Genomic DNA, 17108 nt, shown 5'->3' on the forward strand with positions numbered 1-17108 from the left:
TAGAGGCACGAATAGACATGTAGCGTTCCGGCTTTGCTGTCATTTGCATACGATTTCCATTCACGACTGTGACTATGTGGATTCCACCATGCTTCGTTTCGGTTGGACGTTGGCGCTGTTTTTGCCCTTTTGCGTCGCACATTTGCAGGACTCTCCAAGCTGCGAGAGTTGTCTGAATTAACCGGTGTGCGGCAAAATGTGTCCGAATTCACTCGAGTCTGATTGAGTTAAATAATGCATATGCTTACTAGGAACAGAGGACGAGTCCGAATTAACGAGGTTTTACTGTACTATAGTTGCATAGTTTTTTAGAAGTGCCAGTCAGTGCCTCCATAATTCAGGGTTCCATGTCTTGGAGCCTTGGAGTTAGCATTGCCTTTTAAGTGCCATCAGATTGCATGATATGTGGCTGGTATTGACTTGCTAACTGCCATACCAATGTGAAGAGGCTACAAAAGAAGCTAATTCTGTAATAAGATCAAGAACTGGCTGAGTTGGTTTCGATGCTTAATTGTGAGTGGCTAAAAAAAAATGCAGGACAATGAAAGGGATTAGGCCATATAAATGCCCACTTGCAACTCAAATTTAAATGAAAAATGCACCCTCTTACACATGAGCATTGGTTACATGATTTCGGGGCCTGCAGACCATGCAAAGGAACCAGTTGAAAATTATACCATGGACTGTTAATGAAAGTTGGATGGAAATGACCTAAAAGTAACTTATTGCTTTTTGGTAATTGCTTAGTTACTTTTATAGGGCAGTATTTGATCACTGCCATCAATTACAGTTTGGAAAGAGGTAATAATGGATTGCATTTTTTTCTGCAATGGGTACAAGTATGACCTTTGCTCAGAGTTTCCTGTGGGAAAAGGGTGGGAAATTTTAGAACTGTGCAAATTTTTCAAATACCATTAATGCAATTGCTTAGCCACTTGACATACTTGGCAGAAAGAACCTCGCTACAGCCGAGATGATGCCATGTTCACTGTGAGAGTCTTGACACATTTCTGGTTCCATTGTCGCACAGTGCTTACCATGGCCACCTGCAGTCCACCACGGCCATCAGTCCATACAAATTCAACCACATCATTGGCTGGCAGAAGAAAAAATCTGTACATGTGGTGAGTTATCTATAAAAGTAGCGTATGCCAGTTACCAAGCGCAGTTAAACCCACGTATAACAGTCCCAGATATAACGATTTATCAGTTATAACGACCACATTTCCCTGCAGTTAAAATTTTCCAACCGTTACTATTTAAACTGCTTTCAGGTATAATGAACATTTTCAGAAGTGCCATACTATTACAACAAACACTTCAAACCTGGTCATGGAAAAATAAGAATGCCTGCAGAGCTTCGCAGCGCGGAAGCGGGACTGAAGTGGGCGCACGGTTGTGCGCCTCCTGCTTCAGTCCAACCGTGTCGGATATCAGACCACCAAAGTGGGCAAGCGCCGTGCACTGATTTAAAAAATGGCGAGGAAAGTTGCTTGCCTTGAGCCATGCTTTCAAGGAATGTCTCCAGCATGCGTCATGGCGCGAAGACAGTACAGCAACCACGGCTTCCAAGATAGCACTGGGGCATGCAAGGGTGCTATCTCAAAGACCATGGCGGTGGTACTCTCACTTTGTGCAATTCTCCGTGTCGCACTGCATGCACTATGCCTATTTGGATGATTTGGACCAGCGGCTGCTCAAGCGTTGGTATCGTACCACTGCTGTTGATATTCACATGGCCAGAGTCTGCGTGAATGCGACAGGACATGCTGCTGCCACACAAACTTGCAAAGAGTCTGCAGTTACAGCGCTGTTATCAGCAGATCGTGGTTCATCCACGCTTCGTCTACATCGTTGCTGATAATGGTTCATGATGACGTTCTACCTTTCAAACTTTGTACTTTTTCGGCTGAAGTGACATACAAAACGTAACGTCGCTGCTCTCGGCGCGTGAGTGGCTGATGCTGATTCTATGGCAAGACCCTTCAAAATTCCAGCATGCCACAGTAGTTTCCGTTTCCCACCAACAATAATACACTTCACTACTGTGTGCAGAAGCACTTGTGTCCTGCTTATAGCAAAATATGCCAAGCTCTTGGAGAAAAAGTGCCAGTGACTGCTCTCGTGATTTCGAAGTGGCAGGTGATCCGAAACGGCTGGGTGCTGTTTTGAAAGAGGTATGACGGCACATTTCATTCTTTAGATGGCGTTTAATGGAAACTTGTAGCTAGATGCAGGAAAGAAACTGAATATTCAATTCACAGCCTAAAGTGGTGTTTAATGGTAACTGCCCATGCGAGCTTCAATATCGTTACTTTTTGCTCGTTTTGCCAGGAGAGTTCACGTGCAATGAATTACTGGTATATCGACCACTTTTCGCCTAACTGAGTTCGTTATAAATGGGTTCAACTGTGGCGTGCAAACCACTGTGGTGCAAGGTAAATTGGTACATGCATGACTTTGCCGTGAGCCATATTCAAGTTGCATGCTGTAGCAGCTTGGAATGAAACTTTAAGCATGCCACTTGCTGTATGTTGGTAGCGTGACTTTGTTAAATCCATTAATGCTGTGCAAAATTTATTCTCCAGATCAAGAAATTGTGAAATTAATTGGGAAAAAAAATGGAATGTCATTGAAATTGATCTGATCACTCTCGGAACCCTAAAATACAGTTCGCGGAACCCAGTTTGACATTCGTCTTTCTCTTGTGTCCTGCTTGAGAACATGAAGAACCGTAACTATCCAATTTTTCTCGTAAAGGGCCACATCAAAACAGGCATGTGTACACTGAGTTACTGTGCATTACACGCCAAATCTAACTGGGAGAATGTTTGTTGAAAGGCCTGCTGTTGATAAGATTCAAGAAAGTTTTGACTTTGATGTGAATTTGCTGGCCTTCAAAACAGGTAAAGGCAACCCAGCATCCTTTCCCCTTAGGTATGCATGCAGTGACGAGTTCTATTGCTTCATCAATAAATGCTTGTACACCAATATTCAAGTGATTTCTCACTTTTATCCTGCACCATTAAAACAGGATAAATGCTTTAAAAGATTTGATAGAAATCTGTCAAATCGGGCAAAGGATAAACTGACAGAAGAAATTGAAACAAATAAGTGCTGCACATTGGAGCAGTGAAATGGATAATTTTTCAGTGGTCAAGACAGTTTGAAAGGGTGGAAGTGCATGGGGGGATATTTCTTTGCATGTGCTCATAGCGCTCTGAAGGACAGTGAAATCTCGTTACCACAAACGCCACATTAAAGCACTTTTCAGAAATCCCCTACAGAGTGCCTTATAGTTGGTGTGAAGATATTTCAGTGATACAATTTTCATAATACTGAACTTTTCAGAATAAGTCATTATTCAGTTTCTATGTCATGTTAACATGTATTATTCACGTGGTAACATATAGTAATATTCCGAAATCTGAGGATTTTTAGATATCTGTGTATCTATCATTCACGGCAGCCAGAACTGTACAGGCTAGCAGACAAGGCACAGAAAGTGGACGCCATGGCGCATGGGTTTCGAGGGACTGATGCATCATGTTTTGCGAGCACATGCTTTGCCCGGACAAGTGTCACTTAGCAACAGAGGCGCGTCTGTTCCTTTTTTCTGCATCTGCCTCTTCTTTCTTTTGCGTTTCTTTCTGTGGCCGTACCAGATAACTCTTTCACATGTAGTGACTAGTGAAAATGTTTGTTGCTGCCATGAACGTCGCCGAACAATTTCTTGCGGCCAGCTTTCACATGTGTCGGCAACGACATGATTTCCATCAGACTGACATCCAAATTGAACCCAGTTCTCGTTGTATTCGTGCCCCTCTATTGTCGCAATAAAACAACACGAAAACCGGTAGTATGTCTGAATGTCACTACCTATTTAAAAATAATATGCTTTGTGGTCGTTAGTAGTGTTCCACATTTACGATTGCTTAGTGCTCAACTGCGGAGACGCCATCACAACACGTCGGCAGAAAAGCCCTATTTCGGTGGCGCTTGCTGTTGGCCTGCCCAAAATTGTGCTGATCGCTGCGACGGTGTGACCAACTTGGTAGAAAACAGTGGCAGAGCGACAGAACTAGCTGTGTCACTGAGTGAAAATATTTCTTTTTGAAACGGCCTACACGTGTGAAGAAATGTAACCCCTTTGCTCACGAGGGTGCCGCACGGTCAGACTTTCCAGATGGTGTCGTTTACATGCGCTTGCACTTTAGATTAGTTCAGTTGTCTGTCTCGAGTGAGACAGTTATGGTGTCCATAGCAAGAAATCTGAAAAATGGTAAGAAAAATCGCGCTTTGGAGGGCGACATGCAGCTGCCTCTTTGTCGGTGCTTTTCTCTGTGTCAGTGTCTCTTGCATGCTCCAGTGTTACTGTACGGTGCTTCAGTGGTGTGTGGTGGCAGAATCAGTGGAAAAAGCAGCGCAGACCATGAGCCAATAGCGACATTTTCGTGAGTAGATCATATGGTGACAACTGATAAATTGATGGGTGGCATGATTAATTTGAAGCTTTGACTATAATGACCTTTCAAAATGACGAACAATTTACCGTAGTCCCTGAAGTTATTTATGTCGAGATTTCACTGTACAACTGCCTGCAGAACTGAACTTGGGAGTCCCTGCCCTTTGAGTTTTAATCTGTGACATGTCTTCTCTAGGCTCCCCTGCCCTGCACTTACCGGGGCAAGTACCGTGACTGCGACTACCCACCTGGCACTGACCTGGGTCTCATGTATGCCCAAGAAGTTCTCAACCTGATTGATCAGGCCCACTCGGATGGTCGCCGCATTGCCGCCTTCATCCACGAGTCTCTTGTCAGCTGTGGTGGGCAGTTTCCTTTGCCCAAGAACTATCTGCGCAATGTCTACCAGTGAGTATTGTGCTTTTCAACTGTATTGGTCCTGCTAAGCAGTAGGGCCATATGTTTACATGTAGTGAATTGTACGAATTATGCAGCATAGACCACTTATAACATATGTTGCTGGAGTTGCTAATATCTGCACAATATGTGGTACATCGCTACAGTAAAAACTGATTATTTTGGATTCCACGGGACCACAAACAGTATCCAAATTAACTGAATGTTGAATTTGAGGGCATCAAGAAAAAATAAACATGCGCCTACTACATCAACACTCTTTTATTTAGGGAATTAATCGGCAAACCCCGTTTATATTTTGCACAAAAGCAGTGCTGAAGCTGCAATTCTCATCATCTTGTGACTGATAAGTGCTCGTAGTGGTGAAGGCCTCGCGATTTCCTTCGCAGTGCGGCCATGGCGCACATTTTCATCTGAGACACGCATTTCACTGCAGTGCATACATCGCAGTTATTTTTTTGCCAGCGAGCTGGTGGTTTTTCGCCCTCCATCGTAATGTAGCCAGTGCTCTTGATTCTTGACAACTTCCGGTGTGTTTGTCGCATTACGCCTGCAACCATTGCACAGTGTCAAAACGGTGCAGTCGAACCTCGATATAACGACTCTCAATGTAATGAAATTTGTGACGTAACAAACTATTTTAATTTCCCGATCTTAGTTGCATTGAAAACTATTTTCTTTTGCAATGTAACGAAGTAATTTTGCGACACTGTTCTGATTTAAAGTTTTCGGCCATCTCAATCATGACCTTGGAGCCTGTATGGCTAGTTCATCTAGCATAAAACTAAATATGTCGACTGAGGCAAAAGTTGTCGTGAAGATCTTTCTGCATGAAAAGTTTGAGCGGCAAAACCGGCGTCAAATTGTGGGTGCCGGTACTCGGTAGGTTGGAAACACCGCTGCGCCATTTGTCGCATTGGTAAACAACTTGCAGAAGCAGCGAGGTGTGCGGCAGCTCACAGTGCTCGGAGAAATGCGAGGCCAGGCAATGCCTTCTGCTCAAGTGTGATGTGGACGGAGTGAACGCACTGTAACATGGCCAAGTATACAATGGGGTGAGGGGGGGGGGGGGGGCAGGAATGCGCACGTCCCCTCCTTCCACACATACTCTCTCTCTGCGGCAAGTGCAAAGGTCGAGTCAAAATGGTTTTACACTTTTTTTAATTTGCAACCGCTGGCTGTGGACACTAAGCACGGTCAGTCAGGGCGTGCAAGATTTGCAGCACTGCGCGACTCAAATCTCGGACGCCATGAGCTCGGTCTATGCATTGCTCATGGCGCGATCTCCATTGCATGCACTGATGGTCATGATTGTGCTCTTATGGCCCAACCTTCTTGCAGTTTATTTATAATCGCTTACTACCAAGATGCTGTCCACGAGGAGTGCTCTGGGAAATTGTGAAGTTGTTTTTCATGCTGAAATTTCAAACCTCGAATTAATGAAATTGGAGATTTCACTAAGGTTTGTGCTGCAAGTACAACTTTGTTATATCGAGATTCAACTTGCTGGTTGCTTGCTGCAAGCACTGTGGACCAAACCATGGTCACTCTTGACGAGATCATGGACCCAACCACGCAACTCTGAAAGCACGCGACTGACGCGCTCGCCTAATTAAAACTAAATTATGGTTTGCAAACACCACTGCGGGCGAAACTGCGGTTGCTGACGACGCGATTATGGATGGCAACTAAGCAGTTGTGAAGGCATGTGGTTGACGCGATGTTATGCACGGCACTAAACGCAAGATTACACTACAAAGGTTGTAAATAGTCGCGAAGCATTCCTTGTACGATTTCCGCTCATGGCTATGGTGATGTGGACTCCGCTGCTTCTTTCGGTTGGACGCTAGCACCGTTTTTGTTCTTTTGGGTTGCACATTTCTGGCGCTCCGCGCTGCTAGAGTTCTCTGTATTAACCAATGTGTGGCGAAGTATGTCCGAATTAGTTTGATTCCATTAATGCATATGCTGACTGGGACTATAGGACTAGTCCAGTTTTCCGAATGAACGATAACGAGGTTTTACTGTATAGCCAAAATAATACTCTTCAAAGCTTGTACACACGCACAAATTATGTAGACCAAACAGTTGCACCCATGGTTGGTTGCTCAGTGGCTATGGTGTTGGGCTGCTGACCACGAGGTCACGGGATCGAATGCCGGCCATGGCGGCCGCATTTCGATGGAGGCGAAATGCGAAAACATCCGTGTACTTAGATTTAGGTTCACGTTAAAGATCCCCAGGTAGGCGAAATTTCCGGAGCCCTCCACTACGGTGAGTCTCATAATCGGAAAGTGGTTTTGGCACGTAAAACCCCCTAATTTTTTTAAACAGTTCCGCGCATCTAACAGTCGAAGGTGAATGACAATTTAAAAGAATGCAAACGCTCGTGTTAAAAGCATAATGCCTGAGGACCAGCCTTTATAGACTGTCTCCACATGAGGAAGGCAAAGTAACACAGAAAAAACATGCAAAAAAGGAAAATACTTACTTTTCACAGACAAACGTAAAAAATGAAAACATTCACAGATGATTACGATACTCCCTAATGCAAAATTTGAATGCAGCTTTATACATGTTGTCATTTCACAATGCATTGGCTAGTGCGGACAATATGGCTCGTGCGGCACATTGCAAACGGAGCGCAGTTTCGTGCGACTGCCTCTTTACTCTGGAGAACACGAGAGGCAACGCGTGGGTGACACGTGGGCATTATTCACAGCAGCCACTGCAGACAGACCTCCACCCATGCAGCTCCGTTTCCATACAGACGACGCGCGTTACTTTGGAGTCATCTCATAGCCATTGTTGCCACAAAGCCAGTCTTGTGTGACACTATGCTCTTCTTCTCGCACTTTTGCCGTACCCTCCTCCTCTGCTTGCCTCCCTGCACTCTCTTCATTATCGCCATCTTTCATCTCCCGCTGTACTCCGCATTCGCTTTCATCCTTCCCTGTGCTTGTTCGCTCGGTTGCGAGGGACGTCTTCGCTCGCCACATGAACGGGCGCATGAGAGCTGTGCTCTGAAAAGGTCGCCACTTTACCTTTCAGGTGAAGCATTGATAGTGATAGGAATGTACACTAGAACCTTCATTGGTAAGATCCTATTGTGTAGGGTTTCCTGGCGCCAACATTAGCAATGGAGAACCCAAAAAATTGCCCAATACCGTAAAACCTTGTTAATTCAGAAAATCGGACTCGTCCTTTGGTCCCGGCAGTCATATGCATTGTTTAATGGAATCAAACTCTTGTTAATTTGTACATCTTGGGCCACACACCTGTTAATTCAGACAACTCTTGGAGATCGTTGAGCATGGAACACTGCAAATGAGCAACACAACAGAGCAAGAACGGCATTGGCTTCCAACTAAAACGAACCATCGCAGTATGCATCGTCAGTGGCAGAAGTCAGATGTGAATGTGGGACCGCTTTGTGTGCATTTGTGCTCTGCAGCTTTTATTCTTGTGTTTACCACTGTGCATAACACTGCGTTTGCGATGTGCCCTTATAAATATGTGGTTGCTGTCCGTGATCATGTTAATCGAGACCACAGTTTTGTCTGCAGTGGTTGGGGCAAACAGTAGTTTCATTCTGAATTGGCGCAATGTCACAAACACAGCGGAAGCTGTCGAGGCGGAAAAGTACTGGCTACCTCGTGATGGACAGATGTTCTGTTGGCAACCAGCTCACTGATGAAAAAATAATCTGGATGTGCGCTGTAGTAAAAAGTATGTCTTGGGATGAAGCCATGGCAGCACTGCGAGTGTTGGTCAGTTGTGAGATGACGACAATTGCAGCTTCCGTACTGCTTTTGTGCAAAATAGATTTGCTGATTCATTCAGTAAGTAAGAGTGTTGACATATTAAACATGTGTTTATGGTCTTCTTCATACCCTGAATAATTCGACATTTGGTTAATTCGCCCTTTCTTTTTTTCACGTCTGTGCAATCCGAACATCAGATTCCATGTGAACAAGAAAAGATGCGAGGCACGCTTGAATGAGAGCAGTAGGCATCTGTCGGGAAAGTTTTCCTGCACCGTTTCCTCTTCCAATACCAGCAAATCTCTTGGATCGCATCTCAAATTCACTGCTATGGCCACCAAACCTACTGCGATAAGAATCTAGGCGATAACCCAACTGTGCCGCTGTTCCTTGTTGCTGCATCGTGTTTCGCTCTGGCTGCATCATATCCGGGCGTTGCCCACCAGCTCAATTTTGTTTGTCTCCTGGCACCATTTAAAACGTAACACAATAGGAAAACGACAGTGCGTATCTGGCCTCTTCGGCCCCACCAGCTCGGTGCGCATTGGCATCTTGGGCCACAATGATTTGCGCAGCCTGTCACTTTAAAACATAATGTCAACTACAATTTAGTCTGCCACATTTATTTAGTGACTTAGTACTTTCGTGAGTTAGTATATTTTTCTCGTGTTTTTCTTTTGCAGAACATATGAATGAGGTTGTACTGTATTAGACAATTATGCACAGTAAGAATATTAGTTATATTGGCCATATAAGTAGCACCAATAATTTACTTGCTAATTAACAAGCCTGGTGTCGCGCATGCATAAGCAAACGTGCACAGATCTCGTTCGATGACCGTGAACGCTTCGGGCTGCTTCTTGCTTCAATGTGCTTCTGAAACACGAGATTACACGACCCCCAACACAAGGCATGTGAAAGATCGTGCACATAAAGCCACCAGCAATCTCTGCTCGCCCTTTGCCTTTGCACTCTCCACAGATTACCTCCTAGCTACAGCGTGCAGACCGCATACGTACTCAGCTGTGCAGGCAGCCATTGCATAGCCAAGGGCCAGTCTAGAGGAGGAGAGAGAGACAGAGGAAAGGGGTAAGGCAGGGAGGTTAACCAGAGGGGAAGATCCGGTTTGCTACCCTACGCTGGGGAAAGAGGGGAGGGGGAGGTAAAGTGATAACAAAGTAGCGATAGAGAAAGGAGCACAGACATACAATCGCAGTCGGTCACTGTCACCGACTGTGACAGTGATGAGAGTGACAAGCGCTTGATCATGTGACCTCCAATAATGAGCATGCATCAAGCCGCCATACTTCTTGGCTCACCCTCACATCCTTCCCCTCGCACCTACAGCATGCAGGGCACACTGTTATCGCACTTGGAATTTATATTAAACGTCATGGCGACGACCATGGCCAAAATTCGCCTGGCGTGTCAATATGATTGCTATGGCAATGAAGCCACAGAGTGACAAAATGCACACGTTCGGTGTGAAGCTGGGTGTGGACTGTATTCTGCTCTTTTACGTGGTCTTCTGTGAGATAACCTTAATTTTCCTTTCCTTGCCTCTAGGTATGTTCGAGAAGCCGGTGGCGTCTGCATCGCTGATGAAGTCCAAACTGGATTCGGGCGTGTTGGAGAGCACATGTGGGGCTTCCAGCTTCAGGGGGAAGGTTAGCATTCCTTTCATCCATGCAGCTGCAGCTTCATGGCAGCTCTAACGGGAGTGTCTTTTTTTTTTCTTTCTTTTTTTTCTATGTTTGCCTGGTGGTATTTATTTGTCGCTGCGTGACTGTGCCTTAACTCTTCACTTCGCTTGAATGCTGCCACAAACTTTGAAATTTCCTTTGATGATTCTCGGGCTGCATAATTTTTCTTTTCGATATTATTTTTGAGCATGCACTAACAGTGAGCAAAAAACCAAAATTTTTTGTGGCAGATCCGTCACTGTTCTGGTGGCAACTTCCATTGGGGGCAAGGTATTAGGCTGGTTTTCCCCTTTATGAAAAAATAGCTCATTGCATAGGCTTGAGCTCTCGTTTCCCTGCTGTCGTGGTGGCTGTGCTACATTTTCTTGAAACGTGAGGAATTTCAAAGCTTCCTGGAGTACTGCTAAATGCCCTTTAGTTTACTACGGAGAGTCCCTATCTGTACTGGTTATCGGTCATTGTAAAATTTCCTTTCTTTTTTTTGAGGAAGGTGCATGTTTTGCTGGTACATCTGTACCCTTTTTTCTCTTGCAAGGCACCTTAGTTCTCCAAAAGAGAACATTTTTGCACCTTTGTAATAGCACTTGTGCGGCTGTAATTTAGTAGACATTCCCAGGCAGTCAAAATTAACCCAGCATCCCTCATAGACCCCATTTTCTGTTTCTTTTTTAAATTGAGGTGAAGTTGTTGCTAATATCTACTTGGTGTGCATACTACGCTATTCTCAGGGGTTAGGACTCCTGTGCTAATTGCACCATTTTGATACAAACGGCGATTCCTGCGCTAAACAGAAAGTGACCGAAATTGCGCCACACTGCCAGAACTGCTTCAGCATGTGAGCTGAGGCAGTGGCCGCAAACAGCGAGCGGACTCGTTCTCAAAAAAAAAAAAGCGCGGCCGCTCGCATTCCACATACTGTGCGACGGCTCCTCCTGCACAGTTTCTCATAATTTTTTCGCTTATAACACTGGGCTTTTTGGCACTTCCAGCAAGTGGGCGGTGCATGTGCGGCTACTCCCGGCGGTTGTCACTGCTGTGAGAACGGCCAGGGCAGCTGTATTTACCAGAATATGGTTGAATGGGCCGAGCAGCATGGGGCTCCCTAACTGAGGTGCAAAACAATGAAAAGTAGGCAGAGGGCACTCCGAGTGAACTAGAAGCTTATTTAGCTGTTTTTCCCTCGCGTCCAGTGTTTCGTTGTCTTGTTCCCACTGTGGTCACCGCTTTTGTCCTTGTACCGTTGGCATAAATGGAACCGCGTGCCATAACGAACACCGTTTATGTGTAAAAACAGTCGATGACTGATTTTTTTTTCTTCTGACATGCCCAATTATTGGGACGCCTTCGCAAAACTGCCACATACCCCATAAGGTCGATGTATAAGAACGTCTGGAATTTCAGATGCAAAATTTTTCACAGTCAGATTTTTCCAGTTTTTGCCATGACTGGAGGTCTGAAACAGCATTAATCGAAGCCACTGTCATTTTGATTATCTTGCCACCTCGAACCAGTGCTCTCACACTGGGATCCACTGGCAGCAGTAGCCACCACCGCAGCAATGTTAGGCCTAGCTACTCGGACGTTCGCTACCAAGCTTCTTGCTGTTAGGTGGTGTGTTTTTCATTGAAACAATTCACCGCTGTTAGCGATTTCGAATGTGCCTGCGATGACTTGAGCTTTTGGGGCAGTAAAGCGCATGCATTCATTTTTTCCGATGTTTTTGCGGCCCCTAGGGAGTCTGAAAAACTGGACGTTGACTAGTAGCCAGTTTCTAAGCATGGAACAGTACCACGTGTACATTTTAAAGTTTGAATGAAGCCACTGTTACAACTGTTTTCAGTTTCACATAAACTGGGAACAAAATAATTAACGCATTGGAGTAGTTAGTCTGAGAATGGTTTGTGTTTGAATTTATGCTGATAGTGCCTTCATGTGATTATTTCCTGTGTAGAGTGAAACTGCCTCATAAACCCATACCTATAAAGATAATGATAACGTATATGGCTATAAGGTAGTTAAACATGTTGGGACTAACTAGAAAGCATTCTTTCCTATCTGTTTTCGCCAATATGTAATGTCGGCGTAATTTTGCCTTCAAGCTTAGTGTGAGCCCTATGGCACCTTTGTCAACACATAAGTAGCGGTGCGAGATCACGCTAGTGAGTTATTACTTAAGAAAAGTGTTCTTTGCGATTTCTTATTTACATTTCATATGTCCATGACTGTACATCTGTGCATTAAACTGGGAAGGCTTAGGAGTAAGGATCAACGGCGAATATCTCGGCAACCTTTGGTTTGCAGATGACATTGTACTGTTAAGCAACACTAGAGATGAGTTACAGCAAATGATTGAGGACCTTAACAGAGAGTGTAAGAGTGGGGTTGAAGATTAATATGCAGAAGACAAAGATTATGATGAATAGCCAGGCAAGGGAACATGAGTTCAGGATCACCAGTGAGCCTCTAGAGTCTATGAAGGAGTATGTTTACCTATGTCAATTACTCGCAGGGAACCCTGATTATGAGAAGGAAATTTACAGAATAAAAATAGGTTGGAGCGCATACGGCAGGCATTGTCAGCTCCTGACTAGAAGCTTACCATTATCATTGAAAAGAAAGGTGTACAATCGGTGCATTTTACTGGCGCTGACATATGGGGCAGAAACTTGGAGATTGACGAAGAAGCTTGAGAACAAGTTAAGGGCCGCGCAAAGAGCGATGGAATAAAGAATGCTAGGCATTACATTTTACCACGCCTATTCGAATCGATCACCGGTGATCGATGCTTTAGATTGCCTATTTGGACTTATTGGAGCTGTTTCTTATCCACTTAAGGCCATCCAGTAGTTAGTACAGGCACTGCACTTTCATAATCGGTTGAAATTTTTGCGCTCTGGCTACACTGCGATTTTTCACGGATCTTTTTACGAACTAATGTTGCGCATGTTGTAATGAAAAAAGGCGTGGCTATCACCTTCTGCGATACTTGAGAGAAAAAAACATGCTGCTCATGATTACGCCGCACTGGCATCAAAATTTTGTAATCAAGTGACTCCCAGCAAGTCAAGAATTATATCGCCGGCTTTGCCATCCGACAGTGCTGAGTGGTGATAATTGACCGAAAATGACGCCAGCTGTTCACTAGTGAGCTTTGGTTTGGCCTCCGAGTCGTTTTATTCCACCAAAGTGTATTTCTGAAGGTCCACCGCATGTCCAGCATGTGGATCTGGCATTTTCAACCAGTTTCCACGAGTTTCCGTAACGCTTCTCTCGTAAAATCCTGGAAGCGGGTGCTGCCGGTATCACTGCGCAGTTATTGAAAGTTGTTCCCTTGGCGTTGTCCCGGTGTTGCGAAGAAAAGTACAGTCTTCAAAACTATGCTGCACCCGCATTTCAATTTAGTGATGAGGACTCTAATTATGATTCCAAAGATGACGGCAAAGCAAATTCAAGTTCTGACGGTGACGATGCTTTGAGTCGGCATGCAACGTCCGCTGCTGTTCATCAGCAAGTTTCCTTTACGGCCTTAAGCGGTCTCCTTCCTTGTGCACGCTTATCTGCCGATCTTTTTGTACGACCTGAGAGCTCTACTGGTTATCTTCAGGGTTCATACTTCACTTGGTTATGAATTGCTGCCATCGGCAGCAAAAAAAAAACTTCCGTTCACGCCAAGAAGCCTGCCTGTAGCACATCTCGGCCCAGCACTACAGATCAGCGCAAGACTGTTTACAATGGCATGGGATTTCTTTCTACTCTTCTTCTCTGCAGAGGTGATAAAGGCAATCTGCAAAAATGCTAACAGATATGCTTGGATGCATAATCTTGTAGTTGCCCAGCTACGCTGAGAGTGATCGGTCCTGGAAGAGGTGCATGACTCTAGATGAACTGGGGAAGTACGTTCCTTGGACTTTTCATTGGACCATCCTCAGAAAATGCCAAAAAGGCGGAACTGCAGAATGTGTTATGAGGACGGCGAAGTTGAACAGAAACCAGTCGTTTTGTGGGAAAAGTGCAGAGTGCATCTATGCTTCACAAAATCCAGGAACTGCTTCAACGCATGGCATGAGCAAAGAACTGGTCTTAGTTTCTTTATTGTATCCAAAGAACGGCTGTGTACTGAGCATTTATTTTTTTCATACTCTATTCCTGGGTTATTTACCTTTGAGATTTATATTCTGAATTTCCTTTGATATTAATGTTTTTGTAGATATCATGTTTTTTTTAATCAACTGGCAGCAAAAATGGTGCTTTCTAGAATTTGTGTTTTGCCTAATTTTTTTATTTTTTTTGGCAACGTATGTTTTTGGAAAGAGCATTTCATTATGTAAAATATGCTATGTTGCAATGGGTGCAGGAATATTATTTGTAGCGGTAAATCGTTTTTTTCTGAGACCTATAAAGAACAACTTTCTCGCAGTAACGGAAGAGTTAAAGGAGAGAAAGAGAGCGGTTTGGATCGGAGGGCAAATGGGTATAGCCAATATTCTAATTGACATTAAGGTAAAAAGATGGAGCTGGGCAGGTCGTGCAATGCATAGGTTAGATAATTGGTGGACCATTAGGGTTACAGAGTGGGTGCCAAGAGAAGGGAAGCAGTTGAAGGCAGCAGAAGACCAGGTGGGGCGATGAAATCGGGAAATTTGCAGGCACTAGTTGGAATCGGTTGGTGCAGGACAAGGGTAATTAGAAATCGCAGGGAGAGGCCTTCGTCCTGCAGTGGACATAAAATAGGATGATGATGATGATGTACATCTGCTTGCATACGAATGTGTAGCAGTAGTTGCATTATGGAAATGGAAGTGCTGGCCGAAACTTTGATTTCGTGCAATGCGAAAGAATCCTGTATTAGGGAGGTGTGCTATGAGCGGGTTCAGCAGGTGGGAGTCTCTGTCCCCAGGGCCGGTGTAACATAAAACCATTCATCTGTTTTTGTGCCCATATGGGAGAGGCCCCTGCCATTTTTGACCAGTCATGAAGGGCTTATTGTGAATAAAAACAGATTGAAATATACCGCCCTAGGGCCGATTGCGGCTCTCTGGGTCTGCGGTGGCATGTGGGGACCCAGAAATGATATTACCGCGTTCACTGGAGTGCATAATTTGAGAACATTTTCCGCAATCATCGTGAGCATCGGCACGGGAATATATAGTTCGATCGTTGTCACTGCCGTTTTCGGCTTCACAGGAAAGCAGGCGCCGTGCCACCAACAACTCAACACACCCTTCTATGTTCTAGTACGCTATAGCTACAAAGTGCGCTTCTGCCGTCCCGCGTTCCGATTCACTTGCGGCAAGGTGAAACTATTTCTATTATGGTGAAATGGCTTTCAGTAAACCACAGTAGTTCATAACACTGGCTTCTCCTTGCAGTCTGTTGGTGAAGCCATTCTCAGGCACTGTCGAAATATTGAAGAAAAATGTATTTATAAAAAGATGTCCCGATTACTTTCCGAAATTTTGGACTTGCTATTGCAGAGTGCATGTTTTTGCCATTGCTGCCACGAATTAAAAATCTGCACACCATTGCCAAAATTTGCATGCACTAGACTGTTTTAGTATTGGGGTGATCTGCTTAGAAATTTGGCTTATTAAGACGTTGCTTAACACAGTTGCAGTGCAGTGCTTGTGTTGGTTAATTCTGTGTTTCGTCGTGGTTTTGAAGTACACTTCCATATTCCATTATTACACTAAAATTCAGGATTGGCCTACTCGAGACTGCTTCAAAATGGAATTTTATCTGCTCTAACCTGCTCTAGGATGACTTTGGGCAGTCCCACCCCTGTATTGTTCCAATCAGTTGACCAAGTAGCACCTGTGTGAACTTTTGTCTGCTTCCTTTGTGACTGGTCGGAATGAGGACGTTAAAGCATTATGCCACGCTTGAGCAGTCTCGGACCCTTGAATAATTTTTATTTTGTTTGTTGCAGACATCTGCCCCGACATTGTAACCCTGGGCAAACCAATTGGCAATGGCCACCCAATTGCCATGGTGGTGACTACAAAAGAAGTCGCAAGCAGATTTGAAGCTCAAGGTGCTGAGTACTTCAACACAGTAAGTTTGTCAGGGGCCCATCTGTACTATGGCTTTTGTGTGACATTGTCATTTCTACTTACGTCCCTTGGCATCAGTTGTAGGGCCTTTATAAAGGCTCAGTCTAGATTACTGCACACACGTTATCTCCAGGTACCTCTTTTGGTTATCTTGACCTTGCTCCTTGACTGCTTGAAACTCTTGCTGGATACAGCAAAAACTTGTTTATTCAGGTTTCATGGGGACACCCGCCGAATTCGAATTAAACGAAATTTGAGCTAATGTAAGTGATAAAAAGAAGGCTATATTTGATGACGAGAGGAATGGCAGCACCTCTGGAAGCATCGCCTTTATTTACAAAAGAAATCTGTTATCGATTTCTGCTTTTTTTTTTTTCTCTGAAAGTGATTGGTGTAAGCTTATCTTCCTCATCTTCTTCAACACTGAAGAACAACCATGCGCGATTCAGTCCATCACCTGTAGTAAGAGACCGCACTGGTTTCCTCTTCATCCTCATCATCGTCGTCTTCCACTGCGTTGTCATTGCTGACTACTTGGGCAATGATGTCATCGTCTGTGATGGCACCACAGGCCATGGCGCAGCTGTTGACACTTACATACTCTACAAAGTCCATGCTTCATATACAGACCTCGGATCTGTTAACAGTCCATGAGCATGGGGCACGGGTACACCATAGCGCCCACCGACGACGCCACGCGGGGACGCTA

At 44.6% G+C, this 17108-nt stretch overlaps 1 protein-coding gene across 5 annotated transcripts in view; it reads left to right on the top strand.

Annotated features, from left to right (window-relative positions):
• Nucleotides 1–17108, top strand: part of LOC126547888 (5-phosphohydroxy-L-lysine phospho-lyase) — a 35102-nt gene that overhangs the window by 8606 nt on the left and 9388 nt on the right. For all 5 annotated transcript variants that reach the window (XM_050195915.3, XM_050195918.2, XM_072285310.1 and 2 more), the window contains 4 exons: nt 1031–1124; nt 4662–4873; nt 10213–10313; nt 16276–16400. In XM_050195915.3, coding sequence (XP_050051872.1) covers nt 1031–1124; nt 4662–4873; nt 10213–10313; nt 16276–16400 — 532 coding nt within the window. The remainder of the gene's footprint in view (nt 1–1030; nt 1125–4661; nt 4874–10212; nt 10314–16275; nt 16401–17108) is intronic.

This window comes from Dermacentor andersoni, chromosome 1, assembly GCF_023375885.2.
Source record: "Dermacentor andersoni chromosome 1, qqDerAnde1_hic_scaffold, whole genome shotgun sequence".
Taxonomy (NCBI): Eukaryota; Metazoa; Arthropoda; class Arachnida; order Ixodida; family Ixodidae; genus Dermacentor; species Dermacentor andersoni.